This window comes from Dendropsophus ebraccatus, chromosome 2, assembly GCF_027789765.1.
Source record: "Dendropsophus ebraccatus isolate aDenEbr1 chromosome 2, aDenEbr1.pat, whole genome shotgun sequence".
Classification (NCBI taxonomy): domain Eukaryota; kingdom Metazoa; phylum Chordata; class Amphibia; order Anura; family Hylidae; genus Dendropsophus; species Dendropsophus ebraccatus.
The window spans coordinates 196,207,767-196,229,519 of NC_091455.1; the positions used below are offsets into that span (position 1 = coordinate 196,207,767).

Consider the following 21,753-nt stretch of genomic DNA (forward strand, 5'->3'; position numbering starts at 1 on the left):
ACCACCACATCCACGTGCAACAAGTTCCTGAGTAACTGGGCCCCAACAAAAGACTAATCTTATAGCTGGCCAGCAGACTGTATCAGTGAGTGATAGGGGCAGATAGGAGTGTGCTTTTGGTCTTTCACCAGAGACTGTGTGGGGTGTTAGTAGTTGGGATACACTACTGTATATTGTTTTATTACTACTGTTTCCCTACTAGGGTTTTCCCTTATGCTGATTTGTCATCTGTTCCCTACCTGTTTATTACCTTACCCAGACAGTTATCTCCCTGTGGTCTCCCTTTCCCCTAATAAATCTGTTATCCTGTTACTCCTTCTCTGGAGTGAGTGTGTACTGAAGCTGGGCAGGGGTTTTCCCAAATCAATCCCTGGCAATAACATTAACAATTTACTGCATACCCGAAGAGCTGCAATCAAGATTTGGGTGGAGGCACTGCGCTATAGTGAGGTGAGAGCTACATTACCACACACCCTGCCTACAGAGGTCGGCCCAAAGGGGTGTTACATTGGAGGCACTGCTGAGATCGATAGAAACAGTCGCCATGGGAACATTCACAGAAGAAGGTGTGTTTAAGTGGTGTGAAGAGACTAGCACTGCTGAAGAATATAGTTTTGCAGTGTATGGTGAACTCCTGGAGTGTTCAGACAATGACATACTGCAGAATGTGAACTGGCTTCATGGGGTTATTCACCCCAAAGTGGTTGACCGAAGAAATGATTTTGAGAAGCCATGGTCAGCTGCGCTAATAGCCACAGAGCAGGTGTTGCAGAAAGAATTCTTCCCATCTGCAATACCTGTGTCCGCTGAACGTGGACAGAAGTGGATAATCATATGGCCTCTGCGGCCTGTGAAAACGCAACCTCAAGGTTCAAATAGTCCTGATAGAAGGCCTCATAGACGGTTACCCCCTACCCCCTCTCGTGCCACGTCAGAAGAGACCTCTGCTACTGCTGATATTCTTGTGGCAACAATGGAGAAGCTAGTCAGCCAGTTTGCAAAAATGCAGCCAGAGGGGAGCTACCGTCGTTTAAGGACCTTTTCTGGGGTTCTCCCTACCCCAGCAGGAGAAGAAGGATATGACATATGGAGAGATGCCACCTTGCAGTATCTAGAAGAGTGGCAATGTACCGATGCTGCAAAGAAACAGAGAATAGTGGAGAGTCTGAAGGGCCCTGCTATGGAAGTGGTCCAGGCTGCCTGGCGAAGCAAGCCACATGCAACTTCCCAAGACTATATGGCGGCACTTGAGGATGCTTTTGGGTCCCCAGAGGATGGTGTAGACCTGCTATACAAACTCCGTACTACTTACCAAGATCCAGGGGAGAAGATGTCGGACTATCTTTACAGGCTGGATAAGCTGATTCACCGAGTAGTATCCAAAGGAGGGATTAGCTCTGCAGAAGTTGACAAGTGCCGCCTTGATCAAGTATTACGCGGAGCTCTGACCCATGACCCTATTGCTCAACGACTGAGGTGCTGTGATAAAGAGAAGATACCTCATTCCTTTCCAAAATTACTTAAGGAAGTGCGACATGAAGAAGCTATTTTGGCCGCCAGAGAGCTGAAACCCACAAGAGTAGCTGCCGTTGCTCTAGAATCTAAGTCACCAGGCCGAGAGGAGGAGCTTCTGAACGTAATTGAGAAGCAAGGAGAGCAGATTTCACAACTCCTAAGTGTCCAGACTGAACAAGTAGAGTGGTTGCGACAGATTGCTGAGGCGGCAACTGAAAGACCCCAGTCGCTCACAAAGAAGATAGGTGATCATCCTCAGAGAAGCAGAGACCCGAAGACTGAGGGATGCTTCATATGTGGGGATCACAGCCACATTGCTCGCCAATGCCCAAAGAAGTGGGAGTTCAAGGAGCCTGTACCACCTCCCCGTTCACAGGGTAAAATGTCGGGAAATGGGAAAGGGGGTCAGTAGAGTCCCATACTGGCCCCCTAACACTGAAGGCTCACTCCACAGTCCCCTCTACTGGTACTCTGTTGGAACCACTTCCTGAAGGAATGGTGGGACCAGCCCCCCATGTGCCAGCATACATCAATGACCAACCTTGCAATGTATTGTTGGATAGTGGATCTCAAGTCTCCATCATCTTTGAAAACTGGTACAAGAAACACTTATCAAATGTACCCATACAGCCCTTATCTGGACTTGTGGTTTGGGGACTGAGTGAACAAAGCTATCCTTACCGAGGATATGTGTCTGTAGTGCTAAGGTTCCCAAGGGAAGTCGCAGGGGTGGACAAAGAGATACCCATTATAGCCTTAGTCTGCCCGGAGGCCGAAGCTGAATTGAAATCGGTACCAGTAATAGTGGGAACAAATGCAAACATCTTTTGTACCCTAGCCCAGTGGTGCCGAGAAGTTGGGGGAGACAACTATTTACAGACTCTTACCATTCACCCAGCCTGTCTAGCTGCTTATGTGAAAAAGGAAGAAGCAAAGAGAGATGAGCTCCTCCCCGAACATTTTGATCCTTGTTTTGAGGATAGTGATCTGACAGAAAACGAAAAGGAGTCAATCATAAAGGGAATGATGGAACGTGGTGCTGCTTTCTCATTAGGAGACTGGGATTTGGGCTTGGCACAAGGAGTAGAGCATTGTATCCGACTGAATGATGAGAAGCCTTTCCGAGAGAGGTCCAGAAGACTAGCCCCCGCAGACATAGAAGATGTCAGACGACACCTAAGAAGCCTGTTAGACAGTGGAGTTATCATTGAATCAAACAGCCCATATGCTTCTCCCATAGTGGTTGCTAGGAAGAAGAATGGAGAAATCCGGCTGTGTGTAGATTACCGGACTCTGAACAAACGCACCGTGCCTGACCAGTATACCGTGCCTAGGATTGATGAAGCCTTGGATTGCTTACAGGGCAGTCAGTGGTTTACTGTGTTGGACCTTCGGAGTGGTTACTACCAGATACCTATGAGTAAAGAGGATCAAGAGAAGACTGCTTTCATTTGCCCCCTTGGGTTCTACCAGCACCAAAGGATGCCTCAAGGAGTTAAGGGTGCCCCTGCTACATTCCAGAGGTGCATGGATAAGGTGATGGGAGACATAAACTTCCGAGAAGTACTGGTCTACTTGGATGACTTGATCGTGTTCGGACAAACCTTAGAAGAACACAACCAGAGGCTGTTCAAGGTGTTGGATCGATTAAAGGAAGCGGGGCTCAAGTTATCTATTGACAAATGTAGAATCTGTCAGAAGGCTGTGAAATATGTGGGACACATTGTCAGCCGGGAAGGAATCTCTACTGACCCTGCAAAGGTGGAAGCTGTAGTCCAATGGCCTAAGCCTACCAAATTAGGGGAGCTCAAGTCTTTCCTAGGATTTTGTGGGTACTACAGAAGATTTGTACCACAGTACTCAAGAATTGCAAAGCCACTGACTGACCTCACCCAGGGGTATCCTCCCCCAAGGGGAGCCACGCATTCCAAGAGGAACGCTAAGCCGACCTACTTCAAGGTTAATGAGCCATTTGGAGAAAGATGGACGCCTGCTTGTGATGAGGCCTTTGAGAAGCTAAAGTCCTGTTTAACACAGGCCCCGGTGTTGGCTTACGCAGACCCCACCAAGCCATATGTGCTGCATGTGGATGCTTCCTTTGATGGGCTTGGAGCTGTCCTGTACCAAGATTATAATGGTTCTCTGAGACCAGTGTACTACGTCAGTCGAGGGCTGACTCCCAGTGAGCGCAACTACCCTGCACACACTCGTCCCAGACGGGACCATAGGCCCCCTATGATGCTAACCTATGATAGGATGGGCCATGCTACTGAGGTCCCTAGAGTTGTACAACCAAACTTTATTAACATGTGGCCGTATTTCCCTCCTGAACCAATCTGGTCTGGGAGTGGCATGGGTATGACCCGTTGTAGTGTTGGTCAAGATGTATTCATGCATGGTGGTATGTCAGATGGTGAGTCTCCAATTCATGCTCAGACACTAATTGCAGCTCACCAGGGGGAGAGTGTAACCCCTGCTACAGAGGAAGATTGTACTGGGAGCTATGGACAGGGATTCACAGCTTCAGACACTGGTTCTAAGGGGAATTGGACTACATATCCCATGGACACTAGAGCCTGTCTGTTCCCTCAGCCTATGGGAGATGAAGCAGGGGGGAAAGGGGCTGGGCTGAGCAGGGACTGGTGGGGGAAGGCTGGAGAAGAGGGAGAGCCTGGAGCCATCTTGGAAGGAGCAGCATGGTCTAAAGAGACTGTGGCATACCCCCTGCAAAGAGTAAATTCTACTTACAGGCAGACAAGAGAAAGGGGCTGCTGCAACCAAGAGACTACATCCTGCAGTGAGAATAGAGACAGAGAGATCAGCAGCTGTATCATCTGCACAGAGCATCCAGGTTCTGCTGACAGGAGGATTCTGCCTGTGACCCCACAGCCAGCACAGACTCCTGCAATCATCACCCCTGCTGGAGTTATAGTCAAGACAGTAAGTGCACCACCACATCCACGTGCAACAAGTTCCTGAGTAACTGGGCCCCAACAAAAGACTAATCTTATAGCTGGCCAGCAGACTGTATCAGTGAGTGATAGGGGCAGATAGGAGTGTGCTTTTGGTCTTTCACCAGAGACTGTGTGGGGTGTTAGTAGTTGGGATACACTACTGTATATTGTTTTATTACTACTGTTTCCCTACTAGGGTTTTCCCTTATGCTGATTTGTCATCTGTTCCCTACCTGTTTATTACCTTACCCAGACAGTTATCTCCCTGTGGTCTCCCTTTCCCCTAATAAATCTGTTATCCTGTTACTCCTTCTCTGGAGTGAGTGTGTACTGAAGCTGGGCAGGGGTTTTCCCAAATCAATCCCTGACAATAACATTAACAATTTACTGCATACCCGAAGAGCTGCAATCAAGATTTGGGTGGAGGCACTGCGCTATAGTGAGGTGAGAGCTACATTACCACACACCCTGCCTATAGAGGTCGGCCCAAAGGGGTGTTACACGTGAATAGTAGAAGGTGCCCAGAGGCTATGCTTCCCATATGTTATATCAACACTCTATATTGCCTAGGATATTGAATGAACATATGATCCCAATGGATCAGAATTATATTGGTGCCTAGGTCAGACCACAAGTTCACTGCATGGTGGAGCTTCTCCTGGAACGTTCTTATAACCTTAGTAATAAACCATAGATCCCATAATTTCAGATCTTCACAGTAAAATGTGACTATTAATAAAGTGGAAAGCAATCTAGAGCAACACTATCCCGGCAAATCCGGCATACAGCTTAGCAAGAAAATTAATGTATAATAAATTTAAGATGCAGCAATTGTAATAATTGCCAGAAAAGGATCAGGTGTTGGGTCTAGCGGCGTCCCGTCCACACACTCCCTGCTTCCTGCAGAAAGTGTCTCAATGATTCTCGGAGGAGCCAAGAGTTCAATAACCTGAGCAGATCGAATGAAAGCCTTCAGGAAAACGTCTATTATTAAAGGTTTCAGTTACAAACATTTGTCATGAAATATGGGATGCATTCAATGGTTTCAGCAGAGGTAACAGGTTTGTCTTCTCAGGTACCAGCCATGGAATTGTATGTAGTTGTTTATATTTGGTTTTGTTTCTTTAGAATTATTTTTATACTATTGCTTCTAATTATGATTCATTGGGGCCAAAAAAGTATTAACTGGTTCAGGTCTGGGAGATCTTTGGCCATCAGGACTCGACACATTAAGGCTATGTACACACCATATTATGCGTCTGTGAACACTGCCTATTGATCTATGGGATCCTGGCTGGAGCGTATACACCACATATACGCCCCGGCCGGGATCCCGTGCGGCGCCGCAAATAACTGAATTGCGGCCGTAGGAAACCCTGTCAGTTCACACAATAAAGTGAGCGGCTCCGGCCGCTTTCTTCATTGTGTGCTGTGGAGTGTTCTGATGCGGGCGCGTGGTGGTAAACCCACATCAGAACCCTGCAGCCAGAAAGATCATCCGGCCGGGATGATCCGGGCAGAGACCGTCCATTCCGTGACCCGTCCGGGGTCACGGAATGGCCGGTCTCATAAGTAGTGTGAACATAGCCTTAAAGTGACACTGTTACCTCCTTTGTTCATTCTGACATCTCGACACAGGTGTAAAGTGTAAATTTAGTGTTTTTCATACCTTATTTCGTATCATACGTCATGGTTTTTGTTCAAGTAAAAAGTGTCCTTTTATCAACTGCAGATTGTATTAAGAGGGCGTGGCCTCGCGGTAATAGCGCCACTTAGCCACACCCACAACGGCACTGTTGGCCCCGCTCCCTCACTGGCCATTGGAACAGGCTGGCCAAAAGGTCTAGATGCCACCCCCTTTACGTCGAGCAACCAATGGCCGGCGAGGGGGCGGGGCCAACGGTGTGGGCGGGGCTAAGTGGCGCTAATGCCGTGAGGCCCCGCCCACTTAATACAATGTGCAGTTGATAAAAGAAGACTTTTTACTTGAACAAACACCATGACGTATGATATGAAATAAGGTATGAAAAATGCTAAATTTACCCTTTACACCTATGTCAACTGTAACGCCTGGAGTAGTGGATCCACTGGACCATCACTAGCGATGGCACTGACCTCACCAGGGAGCGGAGTCTAAGGGGCCGCTGGTTTTCACCAGAGCGGGATGGACTCGCTGCGGCAGGCGACCCCCAGGTCGCTACCCCTGGCTTGGTTGCTAGTGATGGCAGGCGAGGCGTGGCAGGAGCAGTAGGCAGGAGATGGTGCTGGCAGAGGTCTGTAGGCGTAACCGCAGGTGACAGGCTGAACACAGGAGCAATAGTGTAACAGAGGAGCAGGAACCAGGAACAAGGACTAGGGACCAGGTAGCGGACAGGAATCAGGAACAAGGACTAGGGACCAGGTAGCGGACAGGAATCAGGAACAAGGACTAGGGACCAGGTAGCGGACAGGAATCAGGAACAAGGACTAGGGACCAGGTAGCGGACAGGAATCAGGAACAAGGACTAGGGACCAGGTAGCGGACAGGAATCAGGAACAACAGGGAGCTGGGCCAAACACTATGAGAAGCATGTAGAGCAGGCATGTCCAAAGTCCGTCCGGAGGGCCATTTGCGGCCCGCGTTCCGAACTTTTACGGCCCCCCAGGTATCCAGCTTGCTATTATCTGCCTGTGTTATAAAGCATATAGCATGTAGCATGTAAAATGGTCGGCCCTCGCACATGTTCACTTCATCAAATTTGGCACTCTTCGAAAAAAGTTTGGACATGCCTGATGTAGAGGAAGGGGGCAGGGCTGGAACTTATAGGGGAGTGATTAACATACAAGCCAATTAGGAGCGCACTGCCCCTTTAAATCTGAGACAGCCGGCGCGCGCCGGCCGGCACAGTGACGGGCAGGAGCGCGGTGAGGTGAGGCACCCCCGGGGCCGAAGCAACAGCAACGCCGGGTCCCTGCATATGGACACCGGCTGCTGCAGAAGTGGGAGAGAGGGTGTGGCGGCGGTCGCCCTAACGCCGTTGCCCTAACAGTACCCCCCCCCCTTTGGCCTCCCCCTCTTTCTGGTCTGCAAGAATTCCTTGATGAGATCCCGATCCAGGATATTAGATCACAGGGAGACAACTCCTTCCCAACTCCAATGACAACCAGAATAATCCCTGGATCAACGTATCACCGGAAATCTAATGCCCATAACTTGTAATATTATATTTTTCAAGAAAAGCATCCAGGCCTCCCTTGAACTTATTTCATAAATCGGCCATGACAACATCATGTGGCAGAGAGTTCCACAGTCTTACCGCTCGTACAGTAAAGAACCCGCGTCTGTGCTAATGGTGAAATCGTCTTTCCTCTAGACGTAGAGGATGCCCCCTTGTCATGGTTACAGACCTATGAGTAAAAAGATCATCACAAAGATCTCTGTTCTGTCCATTCATATATTTGTACATTGTAATCGCCCCTAAGACGTCTTTTTTCTAGTGTAAATAGCCCCAAGCTTGATAACCTGTCTTGGTCCTGTAACCCACCCATTCCGTTAATGACCTTTGTTGCTCTCCTCTGCACCCGCTCCAGTTCAGCTTCTTATATACAGGTGCCTGGTGCTGTACACAGTATTCCATGTGTGGTCTGACCGATGATTTATAAAGAGGCAAAACTATGTTCTCATCTTTAGCATCTCGGCCTCTTTTGATGCATCCCATTATTTTATTAGCCTTGGCAGCTGCTGCCTGGCACCGATCACTAAAGTTCAGTTTACTGTCCACCAATACCCCCAGGTCCTTTTCGGAAGCAGTGTTACCCAGTGTTTTATTATTTAGCACATAACTGTACTTATTATTTCTACAACCCAAAGCGAATATGAGAAACTATTTAATAAGTTTTATTAGGTAAAATATAGAATACACAGTAATAGAACACACCTTAACATAGAATACAGAGTAATAGAAGGCATAGTGGTAGAATACATAGTAATAGAATTCATAATATAATACACAATTAATCACATAAGTCTTCTTGATTGTACTTGCTATGAAGTTACAACATATCACATAGACCGAGTCATAGGACATTGTGGAAATATCTGTGGAAAAATTCAGAGAATAAATAATTAAAACCTATTGGATCATTTCTTGTCTTGGGGAAGATGAGGAAAATTTAATCCCATTGACTAGAAAATAATATTATGGTTTACAGGATTAAATTTAATATCTGCACATAATTCTAGCTTAAAATTCACTTTGGGAACAAAAATAGCCCTTTACGTAGCCAAAACTAATGGAAAGTCCAGTGTTATCTGAAACTGATGTGACATTTCCCTTCTTATTCTCTGTTTATACAACGATTGGAAAATTGAAGGACCAACCGAACCAGGGTCTATAGTAAGAAGCATGATATGGCGGAGAATGTTAAATTATGGTCCCATAATATAGTCTAGATCAGGGGTGTCAAACTCAGGCCCTCCAGCTGTTGCAAATCTACAGTTCCCATCATGCCTGGACAGCCAAAGCTTTAGCTTTGGGTTTCCAGGCATGATGGAAATTGTAGTTTTGTTACAGCTGGAGGGCCTGAGTTTGACACATGTAGTCCACAGATAGATGGTAGAGTCGAATAATGATGTATTAGATATCTGTGGTCCAACCAGTGGTTAACATACCAATTGTGCAGCCAGTTCTGCTGCACAGGGTCCCAGGCCAACAGAGGGGCCCTTCAGGCTCAGACTCTGAGCCTCAGCCTAGCGGGCCCCTCCACTGCCCCGGGCCCCGCCGCAAAGGTGATATGTATTGTCCACCCACCCATGTACTAGGCGCCTGATCAGATGTCCTACCACATGCAGCCCGCCCCACATACCGCACACCACTGAATTCACCTGTCGGTCGTATATTGGCGATCGCAGCATCGGGCATCCTGAGGACCTAAAGGACCACTGGGGGGTCAGATGAGGTATTGTGGGGTATTGTCTGGGGATCAGCCAGGATGGGTAGTGTGTTGGGATGGGGGGCGGCCAGGATGGGTAGTGTGTGGGGATGGGAGGCAGCCAGGATGGGTAGTGTGTGGGGATGGGAGGCAGCCAGGATGGGTAGTGTGTAGGGATGGGGGGCAGTCAGGATGAGTAGTGTGTGGGGATGGGGAGCAGGCAGGATGGGTAGTATGTGGGGATGAGGATGGGTAGTGTGTGGGGATGAGGGGCAGCCAGGATGGGTAGTGTGTTGGGATGGGGGGCGGCCAGGATGGGTAGTGTGTGGGGATGGGAGGCAGCCAGGATGGGTAGTGTGTGGGGATGGGGGGCAGCCAGGATGAGTAAGATAAGATAAGATAATCCTTTAATAGTCCCACCATGGGGAAATTCAGTGTGTTACAGCAGCATAGATATTACACATAGAAAAAGCTAAAAGGTAAAGTAAAGGCATTACGATTAAAGTAGACAAAGAGAAGAAAAGGTAAAAAAGATACAATAAAAACATTAGGCTATTTTAGTTTTTTGTGTGGAGTGATCTCTGCATAGGTCGGTGTTGGTTGTACAGCCTAACCACTGCAGGAAGGAAGGACTTCTGATATCACTCCTTCTCGCACTAACGGTCACTGATAGTACTGCCCAGTGCTATCACGGTCTCGTTCATAGGATGGGAGTCATTCTTTAGTATGGAGCTGACCACTGACAAAAGCCTTCGCTGCCCCACCACCTGCATCGGTTCCAGGGGACTTCCAAGGCAGAGCTGGCCCTTCTGATCAACTTGTCCAGTTTGTTCCTATCGCTGGTTGATATCCACTCCCCTAGCAGGCCACTCCGAAGAAGATGGCTGATGCCACTACAGAGTTAAAGAAGGTCCTAAGAAGTGCCCCCTGGACTCCAAAGGCCCTCAGCCTCCTGAGCAGGTAGAGCCTGCTGTTTCCCTTTGTAGTAGTAGTGTGTGTAGTAGTGTGTGGGGATGGGGATCAGCCAGGATGGGTAGTGTGTGCGGATGGGGGGCAGCCAGGATGGGTAGTGTGCGGGGATGGGCTGCAGCCAGGATGGGTAGTGTGTGGGGATGAGGATGGGTAGTGTGTGGGGATGGGGGGCAGACAGGATGGGTAGTGTGTGCGGATGGGGGGCAGCCAGGAGGGATAGTGTGTGGGGATGGGCGGCAGCCAGGATGGGTAGTGTGTAGGGATGGGGGGCAGTCAGGATGAGTAGTGTGTGGGGATGGGGAGCAGGCAGGATGGGTAGTGTGTGGGGATGAGGATGGGTAGTGTGTGGGGATGAGGGGCAGCCAGGATGGGTAGTGTGTAGGGATGGGCGGCAGCCAGGATGGGTAGTGTGTGGGGATGGGGGGCAGCCAGGATGGGTAGTGTGTGGGGATGGGAAGCAGTCAGGATGGGTAGGGTGTGGGGATGAGGGGCAGCCAGGATGGGTAGTGTGTGGGGATGGGGGCAGCTAGGATGGGTAGTGTGTGGGGATTGGGGCAGCCAGGATGGGTAGTGTGTGGTGATGGAGGGCAGCCAGGATGGGTAGTGTGTGGGGATGGGGAACAGTCAGGATGGGTAGGGTGTGGGGATGAGGGGCAGCCAGGATGGGAAGTGTGTGGGGATGGGGGGCATTCAGGATGGGTAGTGTGTGGGGATGGGGGCAGCCAGGATGGGTAGTGTGTGGGGATGAGGGGCAGCCAGGATGGGTAGTGTGTGGGGATGGGGGGCAGCCAGGAGGGGTAGTGTGTGGGGATGAGGGGCAGCCAAGAGAGGTAGTGTGTGGGGATGAGGGGCAGCCAGGAGGGGTAGTGTGTGGGGATGAGGGGCAGCCAGGATAGGTAGTGTGTGGGGATGGGGGGCAACCAGGAGGGGTAGTGTGTGGGGATGGGGAGCAGCCAGGATGGGTAGTGTGCGGGGATGAGGGGCAGCCAGGATGGGTAGTGTGTGGGGATGGGGGGCAGCTAGGATGGGTAGTGTGTGCGGATGGGGGGCAGCCAGGAATGTGGTGGCATGGTTTGCTTATATGGGGGGCCAGGCTCCTGGGTTAGACATAATGGGTGGCACAATGCTCCCATGGGGGAAATAATGTGGAGTCATATGTCTTTTTAGACTCAGCTCTTTGACCGTGGATGCCAGGCCTGAAGAGAAGGAGCCAACAGGAAGGTTGATGGCGTCATGTATAAAGGTTTAAGAGGTGCACCAGGAACTAGGTATGAACTTCACAATTTGCATGTAAATGTCATGCTAACTTGGTAGATTTACTGGCAGTTCAATGGAAAATCAGTTTTTTTTGCCAAATGAGTCAGTTCTTTTGTGGACCTTTTAAGGCCAAGACTACACAGAGACTTTCTGTAGAGCTACTGATTGATTTTTAACTATGGAGGGACAGCTGTACTATTGATGAATACATAGGGGGAGATCTATTTAGACTGGCAGTTCATAGACCACTTTAAAATTTAAGTTCTTTGGGATAAAAGGTGGCAAATTTATTAAAATGGGCATGATCCTTAATAAACGTGGCGCATTTCGGTATTGATGTCAGAAAATTAAATCTCCACCTGCTATGAGCGAGCGTAGATGTGCACCATTTTCCTGGCTTTAAATTTTTCTTGCCACTTTCTAAAACTTGTAAGCGGTGAGAATATTCCTTAATCCCTATATATATGATGTGTACCATGAGCTGTCACTTTGTGTTAAATAAATTGGAAGGAAATTGCCTCCATCATTGGCAGAAGTGCCGCCCTGGACAAGCATATAAAAAAAATCATACTAAAGCCCCTATTACACAGGGCGACGAGAGGGAGCAAGCAAGCGCCGACCTGTCAGGGGGAGCATGGGGAGCTGCGGGGGGTTGCTGCCCGGGTGATCGCTAGATTGTGCAGGCAGCCTATAGAAGATAGAGGCGGTCTGCTTCCACCGCTCCTATTCCACTGAGCGTCGGCAGATTATCACTGCTATTGAGATATATGTTATTATTCTGTGTCATTCACTTACAGTGTAAGTTGTAGCCCAAAAGATCCCTATGGCCAAAACTGTTTTATTTATCAAAAAATTGAAGGTTGGATGAGAGATACTTTGTTTTTCAGAGGCTTTAATGGGGGCACTATTGCTGTGTAGGGGTATTAAGGGAGCACCATTAGTGTGGGGAGCAACTGGGGACACTAAGTGAGATCTATAAAGGTGAGGAGGGCACTAGATTACAGCTTCTTTTGTATGGGGGGAAATGCAATGTGCAGATATAAAGGAGGGCACTGTAACTGCACCTATTCAGACCGTAGATGTGATGTCTTGTCGGAGTGATATGTCCCTTCACGCTCCAGCACTGACCAATCAGTGCTGGGTGTGTCAGACTGTATATGGACACGCCTTATCGACATGAGGGGGTCTGGAGTGATGAAGTTAGTAAGGACAACACCTGTAAGGAGTTAGTATGTTCCCCACGTGTTTGCGTGAGTTTCCTCTCCTCCAAAATATAGATCGGTACAGTATATTAAGATTGTGAGCCCTCTCATTTTAACCCACTGCTATCTGATCAACTTCTCCGTTGATTGGATGCCTCTTCCGGCTCTCCTCTGGTGCCCGTCGGCATCAGGGACCCTGTAGAACTGTGGAGATCCTCCTGTGGAAGCGAGCAGCTCAGCCTTATGTCCTCTCCTTTCTGCCGGAGGACTGAGTGCGAGTGAGGCTGCGGCACCCTCCTACTCTGGTGTTTAGGCAGCCTAGAAACTGCATGCGCAGAAGTAACCCAATCGGTGACTCCCCAGGGCTGCCATCTTGCCTACACGGGGCACTGGATGGTATATGACCCCTGAATTAACCCCTTCACTGATAGGTGCTCCAGGCAGCCATCACTAGTACCAGCAGGGACCAGTACTAGCAGGTTTTCAGCCACCTGGGGAGTTGTATGTGGATGGAGCATTAACTGATTAACCCCTTCTTTACTGATAGTGTTACTTATTAATACAGAACGCCTTACTACCTTATTTTTGGGTTTTAGAACAAATCATCTGCATTTCAATTATTTCTTATGGCAAAAAACAGCTTTGATATACAAGTGATTTGGATTACAGGCACGTTCCCAGATAGAATTATACTCGTAATCCAAAAATTCCCTGTATTATTATTATGGGAAGATTCTAATGTCAATCATATATTTCCAGGAGTGACAGCCAATGCCTTAAAATGAGACCACAAGTATATACTACAACAGTCACGTCAGGACCTCTTTAAGACTGTGGGAACGCTTACCAAAAAGATGAAGTAACGGTAAAACAATTTTCAAACAAAATTAATGAATTAAAATCAAGGGAAAGGTATAGAGGAATGTCATCCCAGGAAACCTGTTAGGCAAAGTTTACTGGAAATAAATCAGGATCTAATTAACAAAATTAACATAAAAGTGAGGCCTGCTCTTCATCCGCCCAGATATTACACAGGGCTGCCGTCTGCTTAGCCGCCAGTTCTTAAATGATGTTGACATGTCCAAAACATAATCAGGATTAATTTTCATGCTCTTTTTTTTTTTTCAGAATCCCGGAGCTGTTAACGGTATATGGCACTCTGTGTAATATACGTAGTCTCACCGTGAACCGTGGCGAGCAGATCATGTTCTTCCTCTAATTGTGTAAGCAGAGCTTTTGATATACGGCAGGAAAATTGACGGCGAGTTAACAATAGAGCTGGATCTTTCAGAGCTGTCATGAACATTTGCTTCCTGGTAATGGAGCAATCAATCTGACACTTAGTGGTTTTAAAGGGAATCTATCACCTAGATTTTCTTTTCACTGATTACAGTCAGATACTGACACATGTTCTTGTTTTATATTCTGTTTTAATTTTCATACTGCTATTTTTTTTTTTTAACTTCATTTTTGAACAATATCATGGAGGCAGCCATATTGTCTGAGCTTTCTGCACAACATTTTCAGATACGCCTTAAGGCTATGTTCACACTACGTATATGTCCGGCCACGAAAATATACGTGTTAAACTCCGGCCGGGGTTTTACGTAAGTCGCGGCCAGCTACGTACAGTCCGCGACCTTACGCTCGTAGTCTACTTACGCTTCCTGAGCGCCCTACGTAGCGATCTGACAGCGGTCTTTTACTTGGAAATCTTCGCCTAGCCCCGGACACCCCACAGAACCTTTTGGATCGGCAAAGAAAAGTGCAAAAATGAAGAAATCACCACTACGTACAGGACCGCATGTTACACTACGCATTTTCGTCCTCAAACAATGGTCTGGTTCATTTTTTACGGCGCTGCATACGATCCGGGCGTAAGTTCTTACGTAGTGTGAACTGTGCAGCCGTAGATCGTATACTTTCCATTGTACGCAGACTACGTAAATCTCGGCCGGAAACTTACGTAGTGTGAACATAGCCTAAGGGTGCGTTCACACCTACAGGATCTGCAGCAGATTTGATCAGCTACAGATCCTGTAGGTGTGAATGCGCCATAAAGGAGAAGTTCGGCCGTATTGAAGATCAGAAGGCATTTTCGATGACGCCAGCAACTGCAACGGCATCCCGCCCCAGTCCCTCCAGTCCATCAGTCGGCTTGTGAGATCGGCTCTACTAACTATCCCGAAGCATGGCAGGGGTCCTAGAACGGTGATCCGGCACTGGAGAGGCACTGGGAGAGGTGAGCTAGTATAGTTTGTTATGTTCCCCCCATGCCCTGCAGTTTCAATTTTTTTTTCCTGTTGCTGGACTTCTCCTTTAAAGCAAGCACTATGGACATAGGAAACAATATGCTGAAGCTGACCCTTTGAATTCTATGGGAGAGTTTACTTGGAACTCTGGCACTCTCTATGATCTTTATGCAGGGAGGGAAGGGAGGGAGGCTATGGCCAACACCTATCATGAATGGCCTGATCCTATTTTATCTATAAACTGGTGTCACCTTTCATTCTATTTTAAAGATCACAGGTAGGCCCAATAGTCAGACCCCACATTCTCACACTTAACCTCCCTGTGGATAGGTGACAATGTAAAGGGGTATTCTGGTCAGGTAAAATACAAGTTGAATCATCAATTCGTTCCTTACCTGTTATTATTTTTTTAGTCTCCTTCCCCCAGTTCTGGGCTGTCTGCTTACTTCTGTGATCTGTTCTCTTCATCTCTGCTCTAAACTCCCTCTTCCCTTACCAGACAGCTCATATAAACAGGTCCCTGGTTGCTTGTCACTGCACTCTGTAATGCCGGGAGGGTTAATCACAGTGAGGTCACTAGCAACTTGACCTCCCATGAACCCTCCTGGCATCACAGAGTGCAGAGACAGCTGGCCAGGGACCAGTTTATTTGAGCCATCTCGAAAGGGAGGATTGAAGAGGAAGACTAGAGAGGAGACTGAAAATATAATAACAAGTATGGAGGGAATTGTTAGTCTTAACATGTATTTTACCTGACTGGAATTCCCCTTTAACATCAATCAGAATTCTCCATTAAAGTGTGCCTCTAAGCTGCTGATACACAATATTAGGGGTTTCTTTTATTGGTATTATACTCCATGCTTGTCTGTTAACATCAGTACCATAGACACTGAATAGAGTGACAGGCCATATGTATATGACTACTACCCCACTGAAACTGCTACGCTGTACTGTTACACCCTTCTAGTGACCGATGCGGGCCCCAGTGTTTGGTCCATCTTTCATGTTTAGAGGAAGGAAGATGTGGATTCTTTACTGTAAAAGCAGTGAGACTATGGAACAGTGCTATGGGTGATTCACTAGGGACCTGGATGTCTTCCATAAAAATAAAATATTACAGGTTATGGTTACTAGATTTCTAATGATAGGACATTGATCCAGGGATTTATTCTGGAGTCAGTGAAACATTTCACCCCTAGTATGGGGCAACTGGCATCTACTTCATTAAGGGGTCTTCACCTTCATACTAGGGATATAAGCTTATAGACCCCATAACTTTCCAGTGAATAGATGATAAATATACTGTAATTCTGTACACCATGCATGGGGGAGATTTATCAAACATGGTGTAAAGTGAAACTGGCTCAGTTGCCCCTAGCAACCAATCAGATTCCGCTTTTTATTCCTCACAGACTCTTTGGAAAATGAAAGGTGGAATCTGACTGGTTGCTAGGGGCAACTGAGCCAGTTTCACTTTCACCGTGTTTGATAAATCTCCCCCGATGTCTACCTATATGATATTCTCCATATCCATCCTATATATCAGTCCCCTTAGAAAGTCCACGTTATACAACCCCTCACCCGCCCTTATAGTCCTTTAACAAAACAGCTCAGAAAGTATAGATGACATCACTGGGTTCCTCCATAGTGACAACAGGTTAATAGACATATAGACCGGTCTACAACACTGCTTTAGTATAAAACACCCCATTTCTCAGTATATGGGCTTTGGTCCAGAACAAACCTTTTAAAATTTTGGCACCCCTACTGTATATTAAGAGGAAGGGAAAAAAAAGTCAATGCAAAACACTTACCGTATAAAAAGCCTATAATGTGTGCCTCGGGCTCGCTCCTCTGATTCTCCATGTTTGCAGAAAAAATGTTTATTCCTTAATAAATGGAATTAAACTACTGTTTGCGTTTCACGAGGACTGGGTGGTGGGCAATAACTAGTGTCAGACGTATAAAAAGTATTACTTAAAGGGGTACTTTTTCTTTCACATCAACTGGTGTCATAAAGTTAAACACATTTGTAATTTACTCCTACTAAAAAATATCAAGTCTTCCAGTACTTATCAGCTACTGTATGTCCTGCAGGAAGTGGAGTATTTATTCCAGTCTGACACAGTGTTCTCTGCTGCCACCTCTGTCCATGTAGGAAATGTGCAGGGCAGTACCAAATCCCCATAGAAAACCTCTCCTGCTCTGCAGGCTGGAAAGAATACACCACTTTCTGCAGGACATACAGCAGCTGATAAGTACTGAAATGCAAGATTTTTTTTTTTTTTTTTTTTTTTTTTTAATAGAAGTAAATGACATATCTCTGGCACTTTCTGGCACCAGTTGATTTGAAATTTGTTATTTTTTTTATTTTTTTTTGCTGTAGTACCATTTTAAGTGAAGTTTTTTGCAAAAAGTTAAAAGACTTATCCATCGCTGTAAAAACATGGCCACTTTCTTCCAGAGACAGCACCGATCTTGTCTCCAGTTTAGGTGCAGGTTTTGTAACTCAGTCCCATTGAAGTGAATGGAGCTTAAAGGGGTTATCCAGTGCTACAAAAACATGGCCACTTTTACCCCTCTCTTGTCTCCAGTTCCATTGAAGTAAATGGAGCTTAATTGCAAACCACACCTGAACTGGAGACAAGATAGGGGGAAAAATGGCCCCCAATGGTTTTTGTAGCGCTGGATACCCCCTTTTATTGCAAACAACAACTGAACTGGAGACATGAGTGGTGCTGTCTCTGGAAGAAAGTGGCCCTGTTTTTATAACACTGGATAATTAAAGGGGTTATCCATCGCTACAAAAACATGGCCACTTTCCCCCTACTGTTGTCTCCAGTTTGGGTGGGGTTTTGAAACTCTGTTCCATTGAAGTAAATGAAGCTTATATGCAAACCACACCTGAACTGGAGACAACAGTAGGAGGAAAAGTGGCCATGTTTTTGTAGTGCTGGATAACCCCTTTAATGGTTCCTAGTGATAATACTGTTGCTTTAAACTGTACGTAGTAAAATTTGAAAAATTACAATGGCAGTGATGCCTATGGAGCAGTAACTTATGCAAAATCTTTAGTTGTTTTTTTTTTATATTGGTATATGGCTGAGGATCTCTGCACCCCCACATACGCCACGGTACAATACTGCCTGTGCATCCTATATAGCAGGAGTGGGGAACCTTCAGCCCTTCAGTTCTTGCAAAACTACAATTCCCATCATGCCTAGACAGCCAAAGCTTTAGCTTTGGCTGTCCAGGCATGATGGGAGTTGTAGTTTTGTAATGGCTGGAGGACTAAAGGTTACCCCATCCCAGCCCTATAACTATACCATGGATGCAATCAGTCTGGGTTCTAGATACAACATGTCACTTATTCATTACAAATAAATAGGAATTTCCCAGTCGAGTTCATGGAAACAATTCCATGGAAAACAAATTACAGTGAAATTTTAAAGTTTACAATTGAGTTTTGTTACATTTGAAATCTCCCATATTTCCACTTGGTAAAAACTTTGAGAAGCCAATAAAATGAGGTGTTACACAATAACACTTATTGTCCTACATTCTTGGTATAATGTCTATTGTTTACAAGTGTAATGAGGATTATTTACAGGAAAGCGGTATGAGCGAACCAGAGTTCACCCGTGTGACTTGATCGTCGGGATACTTATATATTATTCCACAAGAGAAAGGTGGCGATTAGGATTGGGGACATGTTGTGAAATATTGCAGGTGATATGGAAACAAGTGGAAAATTTAAATGGGCACTGTCACTTTAAAAAAAAAACAAAAAACTTTTGACATGTTGTACAGACATTTCAAAAGTTTTGATCACTGGTGCATGCTAAACCTGTTCTCTCCCCAGCTCTGTGCATGTGATTGAGACAAACTCCTAATGTAAGTCAATGTGAATGTCTCATCACATACACAAAGAGTGGGGAGAGAAGCATTGAGCCAAGTGCTTCTCCCTGCTTGGTCTAGGGATCATACCCCTACATGACATCAGATAAAAAAATAAATAAACATGCCGCAAAAGCAGATAGCATTGCTTACAAAAATTCATTACTTTCATTAATTTAGTTTTGTATTTCATGGTTGCACTTCCTGGTTGAGCAGTTGCTTAGTACTACATGTCCCAGAATCCATTCCTTTCCCTCAGCTCTTGATCACAGTAATCCCACCCTGTCTACTCTCCTCCCCCAGCACTACTGCCAGTTCCCAAAGCTTACTGCAGACTATCATTGAGGTTGCAGCACCTGCTGCCTCATTCATCACAAGGCAGCATGTTGTAATTACACCTCACTCTCTAAATGTCCCAATAAAGATATATACATTACTGTTCAAAAGTTTGGGGTCACATTGAAATGTCCTTATTTTTGAAGAAAAAGCACTGTACTTTTCAATGAAGATAAATTTAAACTAGTCCTAACTTTAAACAAATACACTCTATACATTGCTAATGTGGTAACTGACTATTCTAGCTGCAAAAGTCTGGTTTTTGGTGCAATATCTACATAGGTGTATAGAGGCCCATTTCCAGCAACTATCACTCCAGTGTTCGTGCTCGTTACAGAAGCTACAAAACTGACCTTCCTTTGAGGAGATTGTGTTTCTGGAGCATCACATTTGTGGGGTCAATTAAACGCTCAAAATGGCCAGAAAAAGAGAACTTTCATCTGAAACTCGACAGTCTATTCTTGTTCTTAGAAATGAAGGCTATTCCATGCGAGAAATTGCTAAGAAATTGAAGATTTCCTACAACGGTGTGTACTACTCCCTTCAGAGGACAGCACAAACAGGCTCTAACCAGAGTAGAAAAAGAAGTGGGAGGCCGCGTTGCACAACTAAGCAAGAAGATGAGCACATTAGAGTCTCTAGTTTGAGAAACAAATACCTCACAGGTCCCCAACTGGCATCTTTATTAAATAGTACCCGCAAAACACCAGTGTCAACATCTACAGTGAAGAGGCGGCTGCGGGATTTTGGGCTTCAGGGTAGAGTGGCAAAGAAAAAGCCATATCTGAGACTGGCCAATAAAAGAAAAAGATTAAGAGGGGCAAAAGAACACAGACATTGGACAGAGGAAGACTGGAAAAAAGTGTTGTGGACGGATGAATCCAAGTATTAGGTGTTTGGATCACAAAGAAGAATGTTTGTGAGACGCAGAACAAATGAAAAGATGCTGGAAGAATGCCTGACGCCATCTGTTACGCATGGTGGAGGTCATGTGATGGTCTGGGGTTGCTTTGGTGCTGGTAAGGTGGGAGATTTGTACAGGGTAAAAGGGATTCTGAATAAGGAAGGCTATCACTCTGCACCGCCATGCCATACCCAGTGGACAGCGCTTGATTGGAGCCAATTTCATCCTACAACAGGACAATGACCCTAAACACACCTCCAAATTGTGCAAGAACTTTACAGCAGAAGCAGCAGCTGGTATTCTATCATAGGTAATGGAGTGGCCAGCGCAGTCACCAGATCTGAACCCCATTGAGCTGTTGTGGGAGCAGCTTGACCGTATGGTTCGCCAGAAGTGCCCATCCAACCAATCCAACTTGTGGGAGCTGCTTCTAGAAGCGTGGGGGGCAATTTCTCCAGCTTACCTCAACAGATTAATAGCTAGAATGCCAAAGGTGTGCAATGCTGGAATTGCTGCAAAAGGAGGATTCTATGACGAAAGCAAAGTGTGATGTAAGAACAATGTTATTTCAAATACAAATCATTATTTCTAACCTTGTCAATGTCTTGACTCTATTTTCTATTCATTTCACAACGTATGGTGGTGAAGAAGTGTGACTTTTCATGGAAAACACTAAATTGTTTGGGTGACCCCAAACTTTTGAACGGTAGTGTATGTATCTGTGTGTATGAAAGAGAGATGGTGATGTAGGCCGGACTGGATAGTCAGAGATAGTGACGTAACTCAGGGGTGTGGGGCTAGAGCTCACAGACAAGATCCAGCCAAGCCTTGTTTACGGAGAGAGGGTGGAGCCGGGGAGCTGGAGACAATACACCTTGTGTAGTTCTTCTATTTCCTGTTAGGGGGGAATCACGCAAAACCACGTTGAAGCCAGTATTATTAGTGATTATATGATATTATTTTATATATCTTGGCGTGATAACAGCTGTGGTCGAACATTGTCAGAGAGTATAGGAACATGCACTGGCAAGAGGAACAGTAACACCTAGACATCAACTGCATTGTCATACATTTTCAAGTGGAATAACAGATGGATTGCACAACGCAGAGTTTTAAGAGAAAAAAGCTTGGAAATTGTTATTTCATGGAGAATTCAAGTATTTACTAAAACAGACAGGCCATTCCAGCATTCCTCGCTCAGTTCACCAAGTTCTAAGGTGTTGCGTTGCTGGTGTTTCTTGATGGATTCTCTGTTATAGGCCCAACCTCGCTCTTATTACTATACTCCGCTATTGCTGCCTGTACTCTCCTGCGGATAGGCCTTGCCAGTCCATGAATTCCAGTGCAGAGTGCCAGCCTCTACTCCAGCTCAGCTTATGTGCCTCCCCAGACTGCCAGCTGCTGATGCCTGCCATATTCTGTTCCAGCCGATAGGCCAGACTAGTCCATGAGTGCCACTGTGTAATACCAGCTGCTGCATGTTACTCTCTGCTACAGCCGATCGGCCTTGCCAGTCCTTAAGAGCCAATTGCTGATGTCAGCCCTTACTCTTC

The 21,753-nt window shown here is 46.2% G+C and overlaps 1 protein-coding gene across 1 annotated transcript; it reads left to right on the top strand.

Moving 5' to 3' along the window:
- Positions 1-544: 544 nt before the first annotated feature.
- Positions 545-1,927, top strand: LOC138784213 (paraneoplastic antigen Ma1 homolog). Its single transcript, XM_069959719.1, has one exon. It carries the CDS (start codon positions 545-547, stop codon positions 1,925-1,927), a length of 1,383 nt encoding a protein of 460 aa, XP_069815820.1.
- Positions 1,928-21,753: the final 19,826 nt, after the last annotated feature.

Excerpts from the sequence above, each read along its gene's own strand:
- LOC138784213 (XM_069959719.1), top strand. The coding sequence starts at position 545 with ATGGGAACATTCACAGAAGAAGGTGTGTTTAAGTGGTGTGAAGAGACT.